Here is a 25,405-nt window from a genome sequence, read left to right on the forward strand (position 1 = left end):
GCTACGCCACACACGGTTAGGGCTGGAAAGGACCAGAACAGCATGATAACGTGGAGGAGGGTCTCTGATCCCAATGAATCCCTAATTTGCCGGAGCAGCCTCCCTCCATCCCCCTCCTTGGGGGGTAGTCACCTTTGACCTTAGGCACTTTCAACTTTCCTTTCTGCCGACACCCCTGCCCCTTGGTGGCGAGTCCCAGGCGGGGCACCCTGAGGAGCTCCCTCCGCAGAGCTGGCTGATGGTTGCCGGGCAGAGAGACAGCAGCCTTTGGAGGGAGCGAGATCCCCGCCCCCACTCCTACCTCCCGTTCTCCTGGCTGCTGCTCTGCTATTTTTATCAAAAGCAGTAACCTCGTGATGTAATACGGCGATTAAGAGCTGGTCCCTAGAGTCTGGTGATGTGGTTTGAATCCCAGCTCTGCTGGCTGTGCAACCTAGGGCAGGTTTCTCAACCTCTCTGTGCCTCAGTTCCCTGGGGTCAGGAGTAGTCCCAGTTACTGTGAGCATTCAGTGATGGCGAATGACAAGCGCCCAGCGTGATGCCTGGTTCTTACCGACAATGGCTACTGCCTTTGGCACACCTGCTATGGGTCGGGTGCCATGTATACATTACCAAGTGCCAGGCCCGACTTGGCCGGGCCCCGAAGCTCCGGGTCCGTTTACCACCCTACTGTCTCCTGATGTGAACACCTATGTCCTTTACTCCCAAATATTTGAAATGTCAGGGGGATAGGCCTGTCCCAAACCAAGTGGCAGAAGACTGGGGTGTGGCCGGGTTAGCAGGACACCCTCTATCTCCAAAAGGAGTTCTCCCGGACCACCCAGGGCCCACTGTGCCCTAAGCAAGGATCGTCCTAATTGCAGCCTCCTCCCCTTCCTCAGAGCCCTCAAACCTCTCCGCCTGTCCCAGTGGCTTTCCCCGCCCCACAGACAGTGGCAGGACCGCCCCTATGTAAATGTCTGTGCAAATGCCCTGGTGTCGAGCCGCCAGCTCTCCAGTGAGGCAGAGCCATCTCCTGGGACCCCCGCTTTCCAGCCATGGGACCCCAGGCCAGGGCGGTCTGCTCCCTGTTCTTCCTGCTACAGGTTCTGGCTGAGCCGACTGAGAACTCGGACTTCTACCTGGCTGGGGATTACCTCCTGGGGGGCCTCTTCAGCCTCCACGCCAACGTGAAGGGCATCGTCCACCTCAACTACCTGCAGGTGCCCAAGTGCAAGGAGTGAGTCTCTAGCGTGAAGCTGGAATGGCGGCGGGGCCGGGGAGTGGGAAGCCCGGGCTTCCCCTGTGGCCCATGGGGGACCAGGCCAGGACCCAGGCCCAGGGCTCAGAATGCTCCTCCTCGTTCATCACCAACCCCCAGTCCTGGATGGGAGAGGACTGGCCCCCAGGGAGATCCCACACAGTCCGTGTTACGGAGACCATTGGCAATTGTATTCTGAAATGCTGAGACCTGATTGTCACAATGTCACATCTCTTAATAAAGAGTTATAGGATGTTTGAGCCTAGAGTGGTGTTAGAGACTATCAACACTTTGGCAACTGGGGGACTCCCAGTGAGTCCATGTCAAGACCTAGTCTAGGGACTAGGGACTAGACTTTGAGAGGCAGAATGTGGTTTTTCTGTAGCAGGTTCTCAGGCAGGAGGGGAAGGGTGCATTTTCCCAGGACTGTGGTTGGGTGGGTGGGAGTGCTTTCAGGGCTGGAAGGGATTTCCTTTGCCCCCTCTCCCCCATGAGCCCCTTGGGATGGCAGCATCCCTCAGAGATTGGGTGGGCCATCTTCATGCAAGCATGGGACACTGGGATTATAAAGTAGTGACCTCGTGCAAAGAGGGCGAAGGCATTCTGGGAGAGAGGCAGAAAGGAAGGAGAGTGCCAAAGATGCTGAAGGGCTGACTATAAGAAACACACAAGTTGTATGATGTTGGGGGAGATTATATGCTGGCTTGAGAACTGTGAGGGTGATGGTGCCGGTGGTGGTACTAGGCATGATGTTGGATATTCTGATGCTTGTGATAATGGTGGGGAGTCCAGTGAAGTGATGGTGGTGAGGATGGTGATGGAGGTGATGACGGTGATGGTGGCGATGTTGATAATGTTGACAGTAGTAATACTGGTGATAATGAAAATGGTGAAGAGTATGGTGATGATGGTGATGGTGGTGGTGATGGTAGTGATGGTGACGATGGTGATGGCGGTGGTCATGGTGGTGGTGATGGTAGCGATGGTGATGATGAGGGTGATGGTGGTCATGGTGGTATTGTGATGGTGTTCACAGACATGTGGTGACAGTGATGGCAGTAGTGATGATATTGGTAACAGGAATAGTAGGTGATGAAGGTGATAGTGGTGATAATGATGATGGAGGTTATAGTGGGTAATCGTGGTCACATTTATGGCCATTGGTAGAGTGATGACAGAGGTCATAGGTATGGGGATGGAAGTGGTAGCGATTGATGTGATCTCTGACACAGAGATCACAGTGTCAGAGGTGGTTTTAGGGACAATGGTGATCCTAGAGATGTGACATGGTAACAATGATGTGATAAAAATTCCAGAATCTTCTGGAGTGGCTTGTTCTTAGGCAACGCCTTGGCTTTCCTATGACAGGCAGGAGGGACAAGTTGACTTTCCCAGCCCCTTCCCTCGTCTCCTCCCTCATACCCCCATCTGGCCCCTCCAGGTATGAGATGAAGGTGCTGGGCTACAACCTCATGCAGGCCATGCGCTTTGCGGTGGAGGAGATCAACAACCACAGCACCCTGCTGCCGGGCGTGCTGCTGGGTTACGAGATGGTGGACACCTGCTACGTCTCCAACAACGTGCACCCTGTGCTCTACTACCTGGCGGGGGAGGACTACTTACTGCCCATCGAGGACGACTACAGCCACTACGTGCCCCGTGTGGTGGCCGTCATCGGCCCTGACAGCTCCGAGGCCGCCATGACTGTGGCCCATCTCCTCTCCCTCTTTCTCCTTCCACAGGTGAGCCCCCGGGTCCCGGGAGAAGGGGCTGCGGAGGGGCCGAGGAGTGATTGTCCAGAGGGCTCACTTCCCCCGCCAGTCACGGGGCGTGGCGGAGGTGGGAGCAGAAGCAAGGTCAGGCCATCAACCCCCATCCGTGAAAGGCAGCCTGGACTACCGGTTAAGACCTCAGGCTTTGGAGGCACACAGACCTGGGTGTGCCTCTCCGCTCTGCGTCTTGGCCATCGCGAGACCTTGAGCAAATCTCTTAACTCTTCTGAGCCTCAGTTTCCCCACCTGTAAAATGGGATGGTAAGAGTTCCATCCCAGGACTGCCTGAAGATTAAGCAGTCAACCTATGGAAGAGTTTCTAGGTAGGTAGTCAGGAATGTTGTTACGTAAGGCATCTTGCACAAGAACGGGAACTCAGAGAGTGCTCACTATTATCCCGTACAGTTGCCTAGCACATGGTCAGCCGCATAGTAGGTCCTCAAAAAAGTGCCGTTAGTGTTACTACCCTTATTAGCACTATTATCATCATCGTGCTGAAAGTACCTAGTCCAGAACCGGCATAAAATATCTGTTCATTAAAGAGCAGCTGGCACTGGGTCTGACACACAGTAGGTGCTCAATAAATGTTAATATTCTCATGTGAAGCATCTAGTCCAGGACTGGCCTCATTCTTTCCTTCATTTAACAAATGTTTATTGAACATCTGCTGTGCCGGGGGCTGTTGTAGGCACTGAGATACAGCTGGGAACAAACCAGCGGACATCACGGCCCTCATAGAGCTTCTCTCGAGGAGAGACAGACAATAATTGTGAATACATAAATGATAGAGTGGGTTAGTAGGTGAGAAGTGCCATGGATGGAAGGGGTCGAGCAGGTAAGGGAGATCCTGCATGTCAGGGGTCAGGCGGTGGGGGTGGGTAGAGGGAGATTGCAGTTTTAAGCAGGGCGGTCAGTGGGTCTCACTGACAGCTGGACAGAGACTTGAGGTGAAGGAGCGAGGGCGCTATGCGGGCATCTAGGAGAAGAGCATTCCAGGGAGAGGGGTCAGCAGACACAGAGGGCAGGAGGTGCCTGGTGTGTTCAGAAGTGGAGCAGAGGGAGAGCAGGGGGAGATGAAGTCAGGGGGGTAAGGGCTGGGCGGAGGATGGGGCCCCGTAGGGGCCACTGAAGGCCTCTGGCTTGTCCTGAGTGACATTGGGAGCTGTTGGCAGGTTTTGAGCAGAGGAGTCACGTGACTGATGTATGTGTGAGCAGGGACACCCTGGCTGCCACGTTAAGTGTAGATTGTAGGGGAAGGGTGGAGGACATTGTGGTAACCCAAACCAGGGATGGCAGTGGCTGGACCAGGAGGGAGTGGGGAGGTGGCCGGCACTGGGTGGACATGTTCTGGAGGTCGACCCATTGGGATTCTCTGATGGATTGGATGTGGCATGTGTGAGAGAGAAGAGCCGACGAGGACTCCACAGTTTTGGCCTGAGGAACTGGAAGGATGGATCCACCATCAACTGAGATGGGGACGTTGTGGATGGAACAGGTTCAGAGGAGACAGGAGTTCAGTTCTGGAAATGTCAAGTTTGAGATGTCAGGTAGGCAGTTGCAAATAGCAGTTTGAAGTTTAGGGGAGAGGTCCAGGCTGGGGCTATTGGGAGTTGTCAGCATACAAAGTATTTAAAACCAAGAGTTTGGATAAGATCACCAGGGAGAGAGAGCAGATGGAGAAGAAACCAGGACTGGGCTGAGCCCTGGGGTCCTCCAATGTTGAGAGTCGTAGAGAAGAGAAGGAACCAGCAAAGGAGATGGAGCAACCAGCGAGGTGGAAAGAAAACCAAGAGGGTGAAGTCCTGGATGCTGAGGGAGGAGATGGGACTAATCTGATGATGGGACAATGGTGATGACGAGGAGGAGAGCACTATGCTGGCAGACGCACAGTAGGTGCTCAGTAAGTGTTATTAGATGATAGGAATGATAATGATATAAATCACCTAGCCCGGGGCTTGGCATACAGTAGGTGTTCAGTAAGTGTTGCTAGATGATGAGCATGAGGCTGATGCTGATGCCAAGCACCAAGCCCGGGCCTGGCCTGTCGTGGGTTCTCACTAAATGCTACTATGCTGATGACCATCACGATGATGGTGTAGCCCAGCCCAAGGCTGATGATCACCTAGTCCAGGGGGTGGTACACAGTAGGTGCTCGATGAACGTTCCTACAACGATAGTCATGATGACGCTGATATAAAGCACCTATCCAGGGCCCGGCACACGGTAGGTTCTCATAAAATGTCACTGCACTGATGACCAAGATGAGGATGGTGTAAACCACCTAGCCCCGGGTGTGGCTGGCACTGTGCGCTCCCTAAATGCCACCAGGATGATGTGGCCGGTGGCGCCCTCGCTAATGCCAGCGGCCCCTCCCCTCCGGCAGATCACCTACAGCGCCATCAGTGACGACCTGCGCGACAAGCTGCACTTCCCGGCGGTGCTGCGCACGGTGCTGGGGGCCGATCACCACATGGAGGCCATAGCACAGCTCATGCTGCGCTTCCGCTGGAACTGGGTCGTCTTGCTGGTGAGCGGCGACGACTACGGCCATGACAACAGCCAGCTGTTCAGGAAGCACCTGGCCCACCACGACATCTGCATCGCCTTCCAGGAGGTGCTGCCCACGCCACAGCCCAACCAGACCGTGACGCCGGACGAGCGCCAGCGCCTGGCGGTCATCGTGCAGAAACTGAAACAGAGCACGGCGCGCGTCGTGGTCATCTTCTCGCCAGACCTGGCCCTGCACAACTTCTTCCTCGAGGTGCTGCACCAGAACCTCACGGGCGCCGTGTGGATCGCCTCCGAGTCCTGGGCCCTTGACCCGGTCCTGCACAACCTCGCCGAGCTGCGCCACACGGGCACCTTCCTGGGCATTGCTACCCAGACCGTGCCCATCCCGGGCTTCAACGAGTTCCGCCTGCGCCGCTCCCAGGCCAGGCAGCCCGCGCCCAACAGGACCAGCAAGGGGGCCACCTGCAACCAGGAGTGCGACACCTGCCTGGACGCCACCATGTCCTACAACACCATCCTCACGCTCTCGGGCGACCGCACGTCCTACAGCGTGTACTCGGCCGTCTACGCCGTGGCCCACGCGCTGCACAGCCTCCTGGGCTGCAACCAGACCGCGTGCCACAAGGAGGTGGTCTACCCCTGGCGGGTGAGGCCCGGCCGCAGGAAGCTAGGGCCCGCGGAGCAGGCAGAGTCCGTGGTTGCCATGGAGACCACAGGGCGCCCCCTGCTCTGCTCTAGCCTCCCCCTCCCTTGGTGGGTTCTGGAGAAGCAGGTTGGGGGGCCACAGGACATGCCCGCCTCCGGACACTGGGACCAGAAGTCCCTCATGGTGCCACAGCAAAATGCCTTTTTTAGTATTAATTTAATTATCCCCATCCAAAATAGTCTGTCGTTGGAGATTCAGGTGAAAGTCCCTCATGGGAAGGCTCGCAGGCGGTGGGAGTGCCGGGTCCCCTGGCCGTCTCTCCAGGGCTGAGGCCTGGGGGCGGGCTTGTGTATTCCCATCAGCTCTCCGAGGCCCTGCTTCGGGGGTGTGGATCTTCTCCTTGTCCCAGGTCTGCATCTCCTTGACTCAGACCTGGGATTTAAATCTGTGTTTTCCTGATTTACACACACACACACACACACACACACGCATGCACGCACCCTACTATGAAGCCTTCAGGGTGTAGAAGGTTTTACTGAGGGTCTGGAGGAGCAGAGGGGCTTTACATCAGAGATGTACACTTTCTACCTTGCTCTCTGGGCGTAAGCACTTCACTGGCTTTTTCACAGTTTGGGGCCAGCTGCCCACCCTGTTGCTCAGCCTCCCCCCCAACCCCTGTCCACGTCCCATCTTAATGGTCCCCTTCCTCCCTTTTGTGGGTCCCCCATCCCCAAATACCTGCTCACTTCCTCAACAGAGCAACTTGGCTCTTTAAAAGTCCCCTCCCTTATTCTATTTGTTTGTAGGGACCTCTCCACCCCGTATTCTCAGAGCCTAGCCTGTAACTCTAAGAGTTCGTCTTTCAAAAGCAGAGCAGGAAGTCAGAATTGCAGCCATGAGTGGAGGGGCGGCAGGGGCAGCACTGGGTGGGCGGGAGCCGGGGAAGGCAGGGTTTAAGTAGGGGAGGGCAGGCACTGGACATTCCAGGAGGAGAGTGGGAGAGTGGTGGCCTGGACAAGTGGTCGGGCCAGCGTGGCCGAAGCGTAGGGGGCGAGGGGAGCTGCGGGTGGCCTTGGAGGGCATAGTGCTGGAGGAGGAGTTGGGGCTTTGTCCTGGCCGCAGCAGGAGCCTGCAGAGAGGTCAAGCTGAGCACCAAGGTGACGTTTCTGAGACAATCTAACAAGCCAGTTTAGGGTTGGGGTGGAGCGGGGGTAGAGGCCGGAAGCAGAGAGCCCGGGTCATCCTATGTTGGCTTTACACAGGGTCTCCACTGGCATTAACAGTGTGGTGTGTGAACCAGGAAACGATGCCATTTTGCGCAGATGAATCAGATTACGATGCCCTTTGCTCCGGGTGAGCACGGCCCCACAGCGGGTGCATGGCCTGATGAGCTGGGCGAGCTGGGCTCCAGCCTTCCCTCCCCATCGCCCTAACTGGACCCACTTGTACAGACCCACGAGCTGCAAAACCATCTGTGGCGTCCTTACACCACCCCCCCGCCCACGCTGGGTCATGCCACGCCACCTTGTTTATTTTTGTCGTAACACTGATCTCAAGGTGTTATTATGGTGTTTATTTATCTGCGTCCTTGCTTGTTGTCTCTTTCCTACCCTACCCCTCAAATGTAAGCCTGTGGGAGCAGGGACCCGTCAATCCTGTTCAATGCTGTGTCCCTGCTGCTGTCAGTGGGTCCGGCTCAGAGTTGACCCTCAGTGAATGTTTATTGAACGATGGGTGAATGACTGAGCAGGTAGTATGTGCCCAGCACAGAGCTGGCCTCCTCTACATGAATTATCACTTAGCCCCAAACACCCTGTGAGCAGACGCTGTTACTTTACTGTTTCTCTCCCACATACAGGTGAAATGGAGGTTCTAAGAGGTGACGGTCACCCAGCTCAGGAGTGGCCAGAGGGTGGTGATGAAATAGGGCAGGGGCGGTGGGTCTGGAGAGGAGGGCACCCCTAGGAGAGGCCTCGGGGGAGACGAGGAGGCTTGGAGATGGAGGCCGGGAGGATGTGCTGGGAGGTGACGGCAGGGGATCCGATCAGGAGGAGGCTGGGTCAATGCTGGCTGGCACACGTGTGGGGGCTTTGGCTGTTCAAGCGAAAGTTCAGCAGGTTGTTGAGGGTCAGAGTTGTGAGTCCTCTCAGAATCTTCTGGTCCAATCCCTTTATTTTACAGGTCGGTGGAATGGGACCCTAACAGGGACCATCTAGCCAGCCAGGAACACAGGCTGGTTCATTTCCACCTGTTGCCACCCTCACTGGCGCCTCACCCTTCTCTCCGCCTCTGCCCACCCCTCAGCATTGCAGTTACAGCCCATCTGTTGGGAGGCAGGTGGTGATGAACTGAGCAGAGCTTTGGCATCAGGCAGACCTGGGTTGGAATCCCAGCTCTGCCACCAAGAGCTGTGCAACCGTGGCCAACTTATTTAACATCTCTGAGCCTCGGTTTTCTCATCTGTTAAATAGAAGGACTCATGATACCCTGCTGAGTTATTGAGGGACTAACAATAGTGTGTGCCCGTTGCCTGGGGCGGAGGGGAAGCCAAGTATCCTCCACATTCCTTTCTGATGCCCATGTCTGGCCTTAGGAGAGACGGTGGGGCTGGGGGCAGAGCCACTGCTGGGGGGTGAGGAAGGGAATCAAGGCTCATACCCCATAGGGGGTCCCGAGATGCCCAGGCCCCTGCCAATAATAGTCCCGGCCACTGCCCCCTCCGGAGAATTCCGGGGACAATGTTTTCTGAGCCCGTCTTTTGGATCCCTGGAGTCCCAGGTTGCTCTCAGCCCAGCTTGGCCAGGTCACTGTAGGGGTGTGACACGGACAACAGCATCTGGCTCCCCAGGGGCTCTGCCCTCCTGATCCCCATCCTCAGGCCGACCACTTGGCAGGAGCCTCCCTCCTCTCGTCTCCCAGGACCATTGCCCTCAGGCACAGCAGCCTGTGCAAATTCCAAAGAGGTTTCCAGAGCCAGGACCTCACTCCCCGGGCAGGGCAGGGAGAAGGCTAGGGCCCAACTCCCTTGGCTATCTGTCTGTCAGTCCCCAAGGTGAGGTGAGCTCTGGCCCCCAAGATATAGCCCAATAGACTCTCCCATTTATGGAGAGAAATCTAGAAGCCAGATTAATGGGATATCAAAGCTGGAAGCCCTTTTGGGATCAGCCCAGAGAGGTTCAGTGATGCCCAAAGTCACACAGCAAACTGAGAATACAGCTGGCATTGGAATTCAGGCCAAAGGATGCCATATCCAAAGCATGTTCTAGTATGTACCAGCTTCTACATACTGAGAGAGATGGGGGAGGGTGGGAGAGACTGGAAAGACAGCTGACTCTACAGTGTAGGGATGCAGAAGGGACCCGGGACAGGAAAGAGCCCAGCTAACCCTTGCAGGTGGGAGACGCAGTCGACTCTGGACCACAGGTGTTGGGTCCCAGAGGGATGGCCGAGGTAACTTCCAGGAAAAGGACTGAGGTGAGGACTTACTATTTTTCAGGCACTGTGCTAAGCCCCTGATGTGGATAAACTCATTTATTGCTTCAAAGCCCAAAAGATAGTGTTTCATTGCTCCCACTTTGCAGAAGAGGAAACTGGGATTCAGAGAGGTTGAGTGACAGGCCCAAGGCCTCACAGCGGGAAGCAGAGCTGGCGCCTCAACTCAGACGTGTCTGACTCCGGGTTCGGAGCTCCCTGCCGCTGTCTCTGAACTGCTGCGTTTTCAGTCCTACTGCCCCATTTTACAGAAGTGGAAACCGAGGCTGGTGGGGTGGTGGAATTTCTCCCAGGTCTGACCTGGCCCTGGGTGTCAGCTTCACTTCCTCTGGCCCCTCCAGCTACTTGAGGAGATCCGGAAGGTCAACTTCACCCTCCTGGGCCACCAAATCTTCTTCGACAAGCAGGGGGACCTGCCCGTGAGCCTGGAGATCATCCAGTGGCAGTGGGACCGGAGCCAGAGCCCTTTCCAGAGCGTTGCCTTCTACGATCCCGTGCTGCGGCAGCTGAGGGACACCCGCCACATCTCCTGGCACACCCCCGGCAACACGGTCAGCTCCGGAGGGGCTGGGGGGGACGGGGCCTAGGGCTGGGCGTCGGGGCTGTGCTGGGGCGGCAAGGGACCCAAGATTCATTACCGCTGGCTGGTGGCGTCTCTATTTGTGGGCGTGTGGCCCGGGGTCCTGTCCTCCCTCCACTGACGGAGAACTCTGGATGTTCAGCGCTTTCTGGCTCTTCAGGATGGAGGGGCTCAGGGGCCCCTGCAAAGGAGACGTTTGCTGGACACATGTGTGCTAAGGATTCAGTTCTCATGTCACCCCTAGGAGATTGATGCCACTAGTCTCCCTGTTTTAGGGGTTAGAAAACTCAAGGCACAGAGTGGTTGCATGACCTGCCTAAGGCCACACAGCTTTTCCGTGTCTCCATATACAGCATTCAGGTACATCTTATCAATTAATATTCATGTTTGTGGTACGGTAGCTTTGCCTTCAACCGTGTCTCACATCTGTTAGTCTAAAGCTCCTTCGTTTTACCCTCTTTAGAGAATCAGCTGTCAGAGTGCCACCGGTGCGCAGAGGGGTAGAGACCCAGCCTTGTGTGGTGGGGGAGGGGATCCAAAAGCTTCTCAAAGAGGCTTCATCCCGCACCCCCATCCCCAGTTCCAGAGGTACTCCGTGCTGCTAGTTCCTGAGAATCTTGGGGGATTTTATGGAGTAAGTTGGGTTGGTTCTTTATTAGTTTGCTAGAGCTGCCATCACCAAGTACCACAAACCGGGAGGCTTAAGGAACAGAAGCGTCTTGAGGGCTGTGAAGGAGAAACCACTCCAGGCCTCTCTCCCGGCTTCTGGGGGAGTGCCTGCCATCCTTGGCTCTCCTCGGCTTGGAGAAGCACCACCGGCTCCCTGCCTTCATTTCCACCCTGCGTTCTGCCTGTGGGGGTGTCTGTCTCCAAATCTCTCCCTTTCATAAAGACATCAGTCACCTAGGAGTCAGGTCCACTCTACTCCAGTATGACCTCATCTTAACTAATCTGCGATGATCCTGTTTCCAAATAAGGTCACCTTTTTAGGTCCTGGGAGTTAGGATTTCAATATTTGAATTTTGAGGGGACACACTTCGACAAATAACAGTGTCTTAGCCTGGGTTTCCCCCAGAAAGCAGAGCCTGAGACAAGGGTTTATGTGCAGATAGTTTATTCCAGGACATGATCCGGGGGAACAGGAGTGAGAGACCAGGGAGAGTTCAACAGGGAAGAGGGAAAGTCAGTGCAAGGGAATGTTCTAAGCTGGACACTGCTGTGAGCAATAGGGCTCAGTCTTGCCAGGACCTTCTGAGGAGCCACTTTGGAATAGTCCACCAGGGGCGGGAAGAGGATGGCGTTGATCCATTGGCCCCATACCGGCTCCCACGGCAGTGGTCAAGGGTCACTCCATGGGGTGTTAACTCCTTTGCACTTCCGGGTCACACCTGTAGGACAGCCCAGCAGCTTCCCACGGGCATCTCACAATGCAGCCCCGGGGCAGAGAGCAAGAGACCTGCAGCGTAGCTGACGGGAGCTGCTGATGGGTGACGTCTGCCTGAGATCGGTGGTGCAGCCATGGCCGGAATAAAAGCTGGGCCAAGAAAATATGAGGGAGGCCCAGAGACGTCCACTCCTCGTTCACCCATTGCGTCTGTGTCCTTCATGGCGCCTGGTGATCGGAGTTTCTAGGGCAGCAGCCAGCCCCGGCTCTACCTGAGGGTAGTTGAGGGGACCCAGCCACAGGCCCTGCTGCTGCAGCTGGGCCCAAGGTGGAACCGATACTCGTCATCTCTCCCGTCCACCGTCTATGCTGGGTCCCCTCACCCTTGGCCATTTGGCTGCTCTAGGGCACGGGGCTGGTGGAGTGACATTGACCCCCAAGGTGTCTGAGCCCTTAGTTGCCTTGTCTTTGCTGGCCTGTGGTTGTGACAGCTGTCCAGTAGCAGTAATCACTGGGCTAGAAGCACCAAGGGCCGCCTTGGTGAAGCCCTGGGTTCCAGACCTACCCCTTCCTACCTGCCTTGTGGGGCAGCAGCCCCAGCCCCTCGTGTTCATCAGAGTCAATGACCTCCTCCTTTCTTGGCCTTCTCGTTCGCTGGCATGACGCCCCCTAAATGACCAGGTGGTCACCGTAGACCCTACGTGTCTGCTGGTGGACGTAGTCCTCCTTTGGAGACCAGAACCTCTATTCTAGCAGGGTCTAAGGTTGTGGGGACAAGAAGCACCGATTCTACCAGCCCCTGAGAATACTGCTGAGTGGGGCCAATCCTTTCACCCTGGGGGTGCTGGACCCACTTATTCTAGCTGCTGGGACCACAGCGCTATGTGCCACCCTTTCACTTGATGCTTATACCTCGTCCTAAAGGGCAGTGCCCCACCCTCAGGGTGTCACCCCCAAGCTGGTTCCTTGGCTGAACCTCTAGTGTGCCATCCCATCATTTTATTAGGCTGGATACTTCTGGATGATGTGGTGTATATTGGGATCAGTGGATCCTGTGGTCATGTGTCCATGTCACACACCCTTCACCATAAAATGGGTCCCTTGTCAGGGATCCCCAGGTCAGGGAGGGCAAATTCTTACAAGGATGAGTCAACGCTCCCTCCAGGGAAGAAAGGATCTGATGTGACACATCTGCCAGCAGCTGGCTGGCTGGTCTTCTTACAGAATGGTACCAAATCGCAGGCTCAGCGTGGTATCTGTGACTGGCAGGTAGGCCTTCCGCAGTGGCAATAGCTAGGTCGACCATGGTGAAAGGAAGCCCAAGCTGTTGGGTCCGTGCCCACGGCCTCCATCCCTGACCCCGTGGCCGCTCTGCTCACGGCCCATTGTGCCAGCCTTGAGTGGCTGAGGACAGAGGCCAGCTGACCTCTATCGGACGACTCATCTTTTCTCTCTGATCTTCGATTCCTCTCTCCGCGTTCTCTGATGGGCATTAACACAAGAAACAAATCTTCGTGCTTTGTGCTCACTCCCACTGATCCACGCGTATACCTTTCCCACCAAACTATCTTGTCTCCATTCTTCCAATCTTGCTCTTCCCAGGCCCCTGAACAACCCACCAAGCCATTCCTCATTGCGTAGGAGCCCAAGAATATCCGTGCTTCAGGACGTTTCTCCATCCATGCAGAGTGGACAAGCGAGTTCCCTGCTTGCGTTTCTACAAACTGGGAGCATCTTCCCTCCTTACTGTCCTTCGGAATAACCCCCGAGAGGAGCTTCCTATGACAGTAGTTCATTTTCAGCTCACATTAATCTACCAAGCTGACTTATGTGAATCATTCCTGAACGTTCTCCTTCTCTATCAATTGGCCACAGAGAATCCCTCTGTGAGGCCTTAGGTGTGATTTGAGGGAGAGGAATTGTCACAACAGAGGTAGATGTTGTCGGAATCACAACCATTGACTTAAGAAATGTACTTGTACCCTCTGGACCTGCTTTGGCCTGATCCCACATGCACCATCTCCATTGTGTGACGACTTGCCACTCTTTCTGCCCAACCATAGGACTCCGTGAATCTGATAGTCACTTGATGTCCTGAGGCCACGTGCTCCATTCCCATGAAGGCCCAGCAGGACACCACGAGCTAATTTCCAAACAGTGAATAGTACTTTGTTGTAGAAGGCACGTTGTAGTTGCCTTGTTGCAACTCTCCTGTTGGGCCTGCCCATCCTTATCCACCACAGGTCACTCTAACATCATGAGCTCTGCTTGGCCATACGGCCCGAGGGACAGCATAGCTTGCTCTGCAGCCAGGGCCTTCTTCAGGGACTTTCTCTGGGCCTGCTACCCTCTGCCTTGAAGCTGGAAGCCATCTGAGTCGCCTGATAAAAGTCGGTTGGAGCAGTATCTCCAAAATTTCACCAACTGCCATACATCCTTAATGGAAGGAAGTATAAGATGCAATGACTTGTCCTCTACCTTAGAGAGGATGTCCTGGCATTCCCCAGACCACTGGACCCCTAAAAACATCCTTAATGTGGCAGGCCCCTTGAATCTTTGTAGGGTTTCTCTTCTACCCTCTAGCATTCATGTCTTAGTTGGGCATAAAGAGTACTTGCCACTTCTTATTCACCAGACCCAGTTGGCATGATGTCATTAATGTAGTGGACTAGCTTGATGTTCTGCAGACTGTCAGAATGACGAAGTTCCACGTGGACAACATTGTGATAGAGGGTAGAAGAGTAAACCGAACTCTGCAATAAGACAATGCGTGTTAGTGGTTTGAGATCTTTTTTAATATTGGCATTTACAGTACACATTTCCCTCTAAGTACTGCTGCCCCATAAGTTTTGGCATGTTTTTTAAATTTTTATTTTAAATTAAAACAACACATAAAATTTACCATCTTAGCCATTTTTTCCAGTTTTTAAAATTGTGGTAAAATACACATAACGTAAAATTTACTGTCTTAACCATTTTAAGCGTACAGTTCAGTAGTATTAAATACATTCACATTGTTGTGCAACCATCACCACCAGCCATCTCCAGAACTCTTTTCATCTTGCAAAATTGAAATTCTATACTCGTTAAACAATAACTCCCCATTCCTGCCTCCACCCAGCCCCTGGCAACCACCATTGTACTTTGTGTCTCTACGATTTTGGCTACTCTAAGTACCTCATGTAAGTGGAATCATATGATATTTGTCTTTTTGTGGCTGACTTATTTCACTGAGCATAATGTCATCAAAGTTCATCCATATTGTAGCATGTGTCAGAATTTCCTTCTTTTTTAAAGACCGAATAGTATTCTATTGTACGTATATACCACATTTTGTTTATCCATTTATCCATCTTGGATTGCTTCCATGTTTTAGCTATTGTGAGTAATAGCTATGAACATGAGTGTACAGATATCTCTTCGAGATCCTGCTTTCAATTCCTTTTTGAGCATATACGCAGAAGTGAAACTGCTGAATCATATGTTCATTCTGTTTTTAATTTTTTGCGGAACTGTTACACTGTTTTCCACAGTGGCTGTACCATTTTACACTCCCAGCAGTTGCATAAAGTTTCCAGTTCCTCCACGTTTTCGCCACCACTTTTTATTTTCTGGATTTTTGATAGTAGCCATCCTAATGGGTGTGAGGTGGTATCTCACTGTAGTTTTGATTTGCATTTCCCTAATGACTACTGATGTTGAGCATCTTTTCATGTGCTTATCAACCATTTGTATATTTTCTTGGGAGAAATGTCTATTCAAGTCCTTTGCCCATTTTTGAATCGGGTTGTTTGTGCTTTTGTTGTTGAGTTTTAGGAGTTCTCTATATATTCCAGATGTTAGTCCCTTATCAGATTTGCAAATATTTTCTCTCATTTGGTGGGTTGCCTTTTTACTCTCTTGATAGTGTCTTTTGATGCACAAAATTTTTAAATATTCATTAAGTCTATTTTGTTTAGTTTTTCTTTTGTTGCCTGTGCTTTTGATGTCATATTCAATAAATCATTGCCAAATCCAATGTCATGAAATTTTGGCCTGTGTTTTTTTCTAAGAGTTTTTATGGTTTTAGGTCTTTAATTTAGGCAATGGATCCATTTTGAGTTGATCTTTTTATGTGGTGTTAGGTACGGGTCCAACTTCATTTCTTTGGATGTAGATATCTAGTTTTCCCAGCACTGTTTGTAAAAACCGTCTTTTCCTCATTGAATGACCTTGGATCCTTTGTCAAAAATTATTTGACCATGTGAGTGTTTATTTCTAGAATCTCTATTCTATTCCATTGGTCTATATGTCTGTCTTTATGCTAGTACCACACTGTTTCAATTACTGTAGCTTTGTAGTAGGTTTCGAATCAGGAAATGTGAGTCCTCCAGCTTTGTTCTTTTTCAGGATGGTTTTGGGTATTCAGAGTCTATTGAGATTCTATATGAATTTTAAGATGGGTTTTCTATTTCTGCAGAAAAAGTCATTGGGATTTTTATAGAGATTGCATTAAATCTGTAGATTGCTTTGGATGGTATTGACATTATAACAATATTAAGTCTTCCAATTCATGAACATGGGATGTCTTTCTTTAATATTTTTCAGAAATGTTTTGTAGTTCTCATTGGGCAAGTCTTTCCCTCCTTGGTTAAGTTAATTCCTAAGTGTTTTATTCTTTCTGATACTATCTTAAATGGAATTATTTTCTTAATTTCCTTTTTTGATTGTTCATTGTTAGTGCATAGAAATGCAACTGATTTTTATGTGTTGACTTTTTTTTTCTTTTTTTTTGTGAGGAAGATCAGCCCTGAGCTAACATCCATGCCAATCCTCCTCTTTTTGCTGAGGAAGACCGGCCCTGAGCTAACATCTGTTGCCAATCCTCCTCCTTTTGTTTCCTTTTTCTCCCCAAAGCCCCAGTAGATAGTTGTATGTCATAGTTGCACATCCTTCTAGTTGCTGTATGTGGGACGCGGCCTTAGCATGGCTGGACAAGCAGTGCATCGGTGCATGCCCGGATCTGAACCCAGGCTTCCAGTAGTGGAGTGTGCGCACTTAACCGCTAAGCCATGGGGCCAGCCCCATGTGTTGACTTTCTATTCTGCTACTTTGCTGAATTCATTTAATGATTCTAACCTTTTTTTGTGTGTGGAATCTTTAGGATTTTCTACACATAAGATCATATCATCTGTGAACAGGTAATTTTTCTTCTTCCTTTCTCATTTGGATGCCTTTTATTTCTTTTTCTTGCCTTATTGCTCTGGCTAGGACTTCCAGTACTCTGTTGAATAGAAGTCATGAACGCGGGCATCCCTGCCTTGTTCCTGACCTTAGAGAAAAGCTTTATCTTTCTCCATTAAGCATGATGTTGGCTGTGAGTTTCTCATATATGGCTTTTACTATGTTGAGGTAGTCTCCTTCTACTCCTAGTTTGTTGAGTGCTTTTATTTTTTATCATGAAAGTGTATTGAATTTTGTCAATGGCTTTTCTGCATCAGTTGAGATGATCATGTGGATTTTCCACTTCACTTTCTTAATGTGGTGTATTACATTGATCAATTTTCATACGTTGAACCATCCTTGCATTCCAGGAATATATCCCACTTGGTCATGGTGTTTAATCCTTTTACTATGCTGCTGAATTTGGTGTCCTAGTATTTTGTTGAGGAATTTAACATTGATGTTCATAAAGGATATTGAACTATACTTTTTCTTGCAGTGTCTTTGTCTGGCTTTGGTATAAGATTGATGCTGCCCTCACAGAATGAGTTAGGGAGTGTTCCCTCCTCTTCATTTTTTTGGGGAAAAGTTTGAGAAGGATTGGTGTTAATTCTTCTCTAAATATTTGGTAGAATTCACTGGTGAAGCCATCAAGCCCAAGGCTTTTCTTTGTTGGGAAATTTTTGATTACTGATTCAATCTCCTTACTAGTTATATGTATATTCAGATATTCTATTTCTTTGTGATTTAGTCTTGGTAGGTTTTGTGTTTCTAGGAATTTGTCCATTTCATCAAGGTTATCCAATTTGTTGGTAAAAGATTGCTCATAGTACTCTTTTATAATCCTTTTTATTTCTGTAGAATCAGTAGTAATGTCCCCACTTTCATTTCTGATTTTAGTAATTTGAGTCTTCTCTCTTTTTTTCTCAGTCAGCCTAGCCAAAGGTTTGTCAATTTTGTTGATCTTTTTAAATGACCAACTTTTGGTTTCAGTGATTTTCTCTATTATTTTTCTATTCTCTATTTCATTTATCTCTGCTTTAATCTTCATTACTTCTTTCCTTCTGCTAGCCTTGGGTTTTGTTTGTTCTTTGTCTAGTTCCTTAAGTTGTAAAGTTAGGTTGTTGATTTGAGATCTATCTTGTTTTTTAATGTAAGCATTTATAGGTACAAATTTCCCCTGTTAGCACTGTTTCATCGTATCCCATGTTTTGTAATGTTCTGTTTCCATTTTCATTCATCTGTAAGTATTTTCTAATTTCCCTTGTGATGTCTTCTTTGATCTGTTGGTTGTTTAAGAGCTTTGTTTAATTTCCACAAATTCCACAAAGTTTTCCTTCTGTTATTGATTTCTAACTTCATCCCATTGTGGTCAGAGAAGATACTTTGTGTGACATCTAGTTTTTTAAAACCTATTGAGACATAATTTGTGATCTAACATATGGTCTGTCCTGGAAAATGTCCCATTTTCCATCTCCCACTTGAGAAGAAGTGTATATCGTCTTGCTGTTAGATAGTGTTCTGCATATATCTGTTAGATCTAGTTGGTTTCTTGTGTTGTTCAAGTCCTCTATTTTCTTACTTATTTTCTGTTTGGTTGTTCTATCCATTATTGAGAGTCGGGTATTGAAATCTCCAACTATTATTGTGAAATGTTATGTGATGAATTGTCTATTTCTCCCTTCAATTCTGATGGTTTTTGCACCAATTATTTTGGGGCTGTCTTGTTAGGTGCATATATGTTTATAATTATTATATCTTCTTGATGGATTGACACTTTTATCATAATAAAATTTTCTTCTTTTTCTCTAGTTACCATTTTTGTTGGTATTTTCCCTCTCTGGCTTCCTTTAAGACTTTATCATTGTCTTTGTTTTGTTTTGTGTTTTGCAATTTGAATATGACATACCTAAGTGTAGGTGTTTTGGGTATTTATCCTGTTTAGAGTTCTTTGAGTTTCCTAAATCTGTGGTTTGGTGTCTGTCATTAATTTTTAAAAAGTCTCAGCCATGTTTCTTCAACTATTTCTTCTATTCTTTTCTCTATTTCTTCTCCTTTGAAGAAAGGGCATGTGAATGATATTTCAAGCCTTGTAGACAGAGAAAAGAACAAGTATTCCCATTATACGTATGTTACACTTCTTGTAATTGCCCTATAGTTCTTGGATACTCTGGAGTTTTTTTCCACTCTTTTTCTCTTTGCTTTTCAGTTTGGGATGTTTCTATTGACATATCTTCAAGCTCACTGATTCTTTCACTGGCTGTGTCCAGTCTACTGATGAGTCCATCCAAGGCATTCTTTGTTTCTGTTACCATGGGTTTTTAAAACATTTCTTGCATTTCCTTTTGATTCTTTCTTAGAGTTTTCATTTCTCTGCTTACATTGCCCATCTGTTTTTGCCTGCTGCCCACTTTTTCAATTAGAGCCCTTAGCATACTAATCATAGTTATTTTAAATTCCTGGTCTGATAGTTCTGAAATCTCTAATATCTGAGTCTCGTTCGGATACTTGTTTTGTCTCTTCAGACTGTTTTTTTTTTCCCCGTCTTTTAGCATGCCTTGTAATTTTTTGTTGAAAGCCAGATGTGATACATTAGTTAAAAGAAACTGAGGTAGATAAACCTTTAGTATGAGGTGCTATGTTTACTTTTTGTTCTAGCTGTGGTGTCAGAGGCTAAAGTTGCCTCTAGTGTCCTTCTTTCTTGTCCTCCCCCCACTGCTGCCTTTGTGTTTCCCTATAGACTCCTTCTTAAATAGAATCTGAACCTTGCAGTTCTTTCATTTGTAGTCCCCTGTCATTATATGGAGCCTGAATGATGTGGTGGCAAAGTGTGAGAGGAGGAGAAGCATTCTAGAATAATCCTATGACTAGGTCTCTTTCAGTGAGCCTGTGCCCCTAGGCTGTGTCCTTCACAAGTGCTTCTCTGCTCCCCCACCTTAGGTGAGACAGGAGGGCTGGAGGGGGCTGGAGTTGGGTACTTCCCTTCCCCTACGTCATTTAGGCTCTGGTAAAATAGTTTCCCCTGAGGGCAGGCTTTTGTTATGGAGAACAGAATTCTCTGGTGTATTTCAAAAGGTTTACTTTTTCCCCTTCCCCACTGGAAGCATGAGGGATTTTTCTTTAATATTCACCCTGAAAACCTGGTGAGGCTCCTGGAGGTTAAGGCTGTGCCCCTAGAAGTCTCTCCCTCGAGCTAGTTGGAGCTCAGTCTCCAGCAATTATTCATTTACTCTTTCAGTGTTCCTGCCAGTTGCTGCCTCCAGAGGCAGTTTCTGCTCCTGGTGATTCTTTGTGTTTGCCTGTCTCTCCAGTTTTGGGGTCTGCAGTCTGCCCTGGGACCCCAACATGCTGATGGATCTAAGAAGAGCTGTTGATTTTCAGTTTGTTCGGCCTTTCATTGTTGTGAGGATAGAAGTGATGACCTCCAAGCTCCTTACGTGCCAGACTGGAAACCAGAAGTCCCCCAGTCTCTCTTGAACCCACTCTAATGAGGTTTTCATTCACACCAGTTTTCAGAAATTGCCTTTGTCAAGGTCACTGACGTCTGCCTGTTGCCCTTCCAATGGTCATCGTCACAGTCAAGCTGTGAATGGCATTTGACGCAGCTGATCACTTCCTGTCTTTGTAAATGATATCTTTACCTGTATTCTGAGCATTCTCTCTCTTGGTCCCCCTACATCCATGACTGTTCCTTCTGGGTGTCCTTTTCTGATTCCTTCTTATCTCCTTGACCTTTAAACCCTGGAAGTTACCAGAGTTCAGCCTTTGGACGTTTTCTCTTCTTTGTCTACAGGGCTTGAAATATCATCCATATGCTTGCAACTCTCAATTTTATATCTTCAGATTGGACTTCTCCCCTCAACTTCAATTCAGGCATTCACCTGGCTACTCGAACCTGCTCCCCCGAGGTCTTCCCATCTCAGCAAAAGGCAATGTCATCTTTCCTTTGTTCAGACCAAAAACACTGGAGTTATTCTTGACTCCTTTCTCATCCAATGTAGCAGTAAACCTTGTCCAGTCTACCTCCAAAATACCTCCAGAAGGTGACCACTTCTCGCTCTTCCACTGCTGCCTCTCTGGTCAGAACCACCATCATTTCTCACCCGGGCTATCGCAGTGATGTCCTACCTGGTCTCTGGCTTCTGCCCTCGCCCCTCACAGCCTACACTCAACACGGGAAACAGGGCGATCCTGTTAAAAAGAAGTCAGATCCCGTCACTCCTCTGCTCTGAATCCACCGGTAGTCGCTCATTTCACTCAGAGTAGAAGCAAAAGTCTTTGAACTGGTCAGCCACTCTCCCCCTTGCTCGTTCTGCTCGAGCAACAGTGGCCTTCGTGCTCCTCAACTACGCCAAGTCTCACCACCGTGGGACCTCTGCACGTGTTGTTCCCTCTGCCTGAATAGACTTCTTCACCACTTGCTCCCTCGCAGACTTTAGGTCTCTGCTTCAATGTCACCCACCCTGTTTGAGATTGCAATCAGCTCCCCCATCATTTTCCATCCCCCTTGCATGGCTTTATTTTCCTTCATGGTATTTATCGCCATCGGTCATATCACATATTTATATGTGTGTTGTCTCTCTTGTCTATGAAAATACTCGTTTCACAAGAACAGAGACTTTGCCTCATTTGGGTCACTGCTGTATTCCCAGTGCCCGGCATCTGTGTGTGCTCAACACCTTTGTGAATGAGTGGATGGGTGACTAGCGGGTTGAGGTTCCACAAGTAAGAGGTAGGATTCATTTGATTACTTAGGGGATGGTGAAGAGATGACTTTGGAAGGGGGAGAGGATACACGGCAAGGGAGTGGGGTGCGAGGGTCTGGATGAGGTGTGTGTGTGTTGTGTGTTTGTTAGCATGTGTGTGGTCCACGGGAGGCAGAGGAGACCCCGGGGGCCCTGGAAAGGTTGGCAGGGGGTCAGACTTAATTTTGGCTGTTGGAGAGTCTCTGAGGTTCTTCCATGAAGAAGTTTCAGGGAGAAGAACAGGACACCTGGAAATGTCACCTGACAGCCATGCACAAGAGGGACGACAGGGGCGGAGCATGGGGCAGGGGCCCTCTGAGAGCCAAGACAGAGGGGCTCTGGGGTCGAGTGGTCCACAGGATGTCCCCTTGTCTGGGCCTTTGGCTCTTCTCACGTGTATTCTGGCAACACCCTCCTAATTGGTCATCGGAATGATTTTTACACAACCTGAATATAATCAGGCCACCCCCCCACTCAAGAACCGTGGTCGCATCCACTGCCCCTACATTTTCAGCGTGCCACAGACGAGCCTTCAGAATGCGGCTCTCCCACCTCTCCTGGTGCTTCCTGACTCCAGCCAGGCCCAGACACGCCCTCTTCCCACACATGCCACGCCCTCCACTCCTCTACCCCATTGCTCTGTTTCCTTTACTTATAATTCATTCATTCATTTCCTAAACAATCATTGGAGGCCTCCTCTGTGCTGGGTTCTTTTCTAGGTTCTAGAAATAGAGCAGTAAAAACCATAGACGTGGTCACTGCCTACCTGCTCTTGTTCACCTGAAAACTCCCGCTCCTATAAAGCCTGTGTTAATCAGGAATCTTGGTTGCAAGTGGACAGAAGACGATGTAAGCAAGAAGTTAATTTATTGCCTCACGTCACTGAAAACTCTAGGGGTAGACCATGAGGCTTCAGGCAAGGATGGATCCAGGGTCTCACTCTCTCCAACTCTCAGAGCCTTCACTGGGCATGTTCTCCCCTGGGAGACAAGATGGCTGCCGGCAGCCCCGGGATCACACCCTATCCACTCAGGACCTCAGAAAGTCTCCATCTCAACGGTTGGGTGCTGTTCCCTGAAGGAAGTGGATTGGGTCTTGGGCAGGGAACACTACGGGGGCCCCAGTTCTAATGGCAGTCCCAATAGCCCTCTCCCTTGCAGACAGGGCCCAGGCTTCTCTCCCCGAGCATCCTGCTTGTTGGGGAGAGTAGGGAGGCCCTGGAGTGTGGGGAAAGAGGACTCAGAGTCTTTTGCCCTCCTCCCTCCAGATCCCCGTGTCCATGTGTTCCAAGAACTGCCAGCCTGGGCAGAGAAAGAGGTTTGTGGGCATCCACCCGTGCTGCTTCGAGTGTCTCGACTGTCTCCCTGGCACCTTCCTCAACCAAACTGCAGGTATGACTCCCAGGCCCGCACCCCTGCCCTGCCCTGCCCTGCCCTGCCTCTGCCCTGCCCTGGGGATCTCCAGGACCCTTCCTCTTTGTCAGGGTCTCCGGGGTCTCCTCCAGGGGACACAAGTGTCCAAAGGCCAGGGACCATGTCCGGGTCCTCTCGTATCTCCCCAGCCCCTGGTGTGGAGCAAAATCCCCAGTGCAGGGCTGGCTCGGGGAGGGTGGGAGAGGGCACAAACCTCCACCAGGCAGGGATGTGACTGATCCCCACTCCACACACACAGCCCGAGGCCCAGGGGTGTTAGGCCAGGGAATGTCCACCAGACGAAGAATGAGTGAATGGCTCTCCCAATGGGAGGAACGCTTCTGGAAGGCAGGGATGGTATCTGATCTATTTCTCTCGCCTCCCAAGTGCCTAGCGTAGTTCAGAGCATATAATGTTTACTCAGTGAACATTTACTGAGTGACTTCCTCTGTTAGAAGAATTAGCATGTCTCCCTACAGAACATGACTTCCAGGAAGGTGGGGACGTGTCTCTCTGTCCACATTAGTGTTTAGCACAGTTCAGAGTTGGGGCTCAAATTTGTTTCTCATGACTTCGCTGATTAGCAGACTAAGTGGATGAAGACATCTACCAATCAAAGCACTTACTCTGTGCCCAGCAGAGCGCAGGGCACCGATGGGTGCTCAACAGAAGTTTGTCGAATGATTTCCCTGCCTTCCTCCCCCAACTGGTCCATAGCCTGGAGGCAGGGGCTGGGTGTTATCCATCTCTGTGGCCTCTCGTCTCAGGTGTCTATCACAGTGATGGTGCTCAAAAAAATATTTGTTGAACGAAGTCTTTGAAGAAATGGTTGAGTGTCTCTCCCATCAGAGGGCGGGGTCTTGGAAGGAAGGAATTATAGCTGTTAGGCTCCGGGTCAAGGAGACCGCGATTCAAGTCCTGCCCCTGTGACTTACTGCCTTTGTGACGTTACCTTGCTGAGCCTTGGTTTCCTCGTCTGTGAAATGGGGCTGCTGTGAGGAGTTGATGAGCCGGTGGGTGTAAGGGATGCGGTGAGCGTTGGCTATGACGGTGGGGGTTGCCTTTCTCTCTCTCTCCGCCCCTGGGGACTGGCCCAGTGCAGGCCTGGAGGATGCAGGTGCTGGGAAGGTGGGTTTGGCTGACGGGAGTTGCTGTGTGCTCTTGCAGATGAGTTTGACTGCCAGCCCTGCCCCAGTTACGGGTGGTCCCACAGGAACGACACCTCCTGCTTCAAGCGGCAGCTGGTCTTCCTCCAGTGGAACGAGGCACCCACCATCGTTATGGTCATGCTGGCCGCCCTGGGCTTGCTCGGCACCCTGGCCATCTTGGTCATCTTCTGGAGGCACTTCCAGACGCCCGTGGTTCGCTCGGCTGGGGGCCCCATGTGCTTCCTGATACTGACGCCGCTGCTGGTGGCATACCTGATGGTCCCCATGTACGTCGGGCAGCCCACGGTCTTCTCGTGCTTCTGCCGCCAGGCCCTCTTCACTGTCTGCTTCACCATCTGCATCTCCTGCTTCACGGTGCGCTCCTTCCAGATCGTCTGCATCTTCAAGATGGCCAGCCGCCTCCCGCGCGCCTACGGCTACTGGGTCCGCTACCACGGGGCCTACGTCTTTGTGGCGTTTGTCACGGCGCTCAAGGTGGTCATCGTGGCAGGCAACGTGCTGGTCGTGACCACCAGCCCCACCACCCGCGCCGACCTCGATGACCCCCAGATCATGATCCTCTCCTGCAACCCCAATTACCGCAAGGGGCTGCTGCTCAACACCAGCCTGGACCTGCTCCTCTCCGTGATGGGCTTCAGCTTTGCCTACGTGGGCAAGGAGCTGCCCACCAACTACAACGAGGCCAAGTTCATCACCCTCTGCACGACCTTCTACTTCACCTCCTCCATCTCCCTCTGCACCTTCATGTCCGTCTACGACGGGGTGCTGGTCACCATCATGGATCTCTCGGTCACCGTGCTCAACCTCCTGGGCATCAGCCTGGGCTACTTCGGACCCAAGTGTTACATGATCCTCTTCTACCCGGAGCGCAACACACCAGCCTACTTTAACAGCGTGATTCAGGACTACACCATGGGGAGGGATTAGCACCGCCCGTCCGGACGGAGGGCCTTGGCGTTGGGACACGGAGACCAGAGGGCTTGCTTGTTCAACTCCGGGTGGATGGGGGAGCCAGCCCTGACTATTACCACCCCACTGTGGTCTCTAATTTGGCATCCCTCCAAGGTTCTCTGCGTCCTGGCCATTTTTACCCACCTAGTGATGCATGCCTAAAAACAGTCACACTCTGTTCCTTTCCCTGGAGCTGTTTAGCTTGCCGGGCACTGCCACCCCATTCTAGAAAAACCACCCAAGGTGACCAATTGTTCTCCAATTTAGCAGCCTGCAGCTGCCATCTGGTGGTCACAGCGGG

General features: G+C 50.8%; 1 protein-coding gene across 1 annotated transcript; it reads left to right on the forward strand.

The window, feature by feature from the left end:
- Positions 1-1,037: 1,037 nt before the first annotated feature.
- On the forward strand, positions 1,038-25,080 carry TAS1R2 (taste 1 receptor member 2). The gene is made up of 6 exons (XM_004425642.2): positions 1,038-1,219; positions 2,682-2,982; positions 5,396-6,169; positions 10,003-10,212; positions 22,840-22,963; positions 24,152-25,080. The coding sequence occupies exons 1-6, from the start codon at positions 1,038-1,040 to the stop codon at positions 25,078-25,080; spliced, it is 2,520 nt and encodes an 839-aa protein (XP_004425699.1).
- Positions 25,081-25,405: the final 325 nt, after the last annotated feature.

This window comes from Ceratotherium simum, chromosome 22, assembly GCF_057802395.1.
Source record: "Ceratotherium simum simum isolate JZ-2026a chromosome 22, ASM5780239v1, whole genome shotgun sequence".
NCBI lineage: Eukaryota > Metazoa > Chordata > Mammalia > Perissodactyla > Rhinocerotidae > Ceratotherium > Ceratotherium simum.

Excerpts from the sequence above, each read along its gene's own strand:
- TAS1R2 (XM_004425642.2), top strand. The coding sequence starts at position 1,038 with ATGGGACCCCAGGCCAGGGCGGTCTGCTCCCTGTTCTTCCTGCTACAG. Across the intron at positions 2,983-5,395 it reads CCCTCTTTCTCCTTCCACAG|ATCACCTACAGCGCCATCAG; the intron begins GTGAGCCCCCGG and ends CCCCTCCGGCAG. Across the intron at positions 6,170-10,002 it reads AGGTGGTCTACCCCTGGCGG|CTACTTGAGGAGATCCGGAA; the intron begins GTGAGGCCCGGC and ends TGGCCCCTCCAG.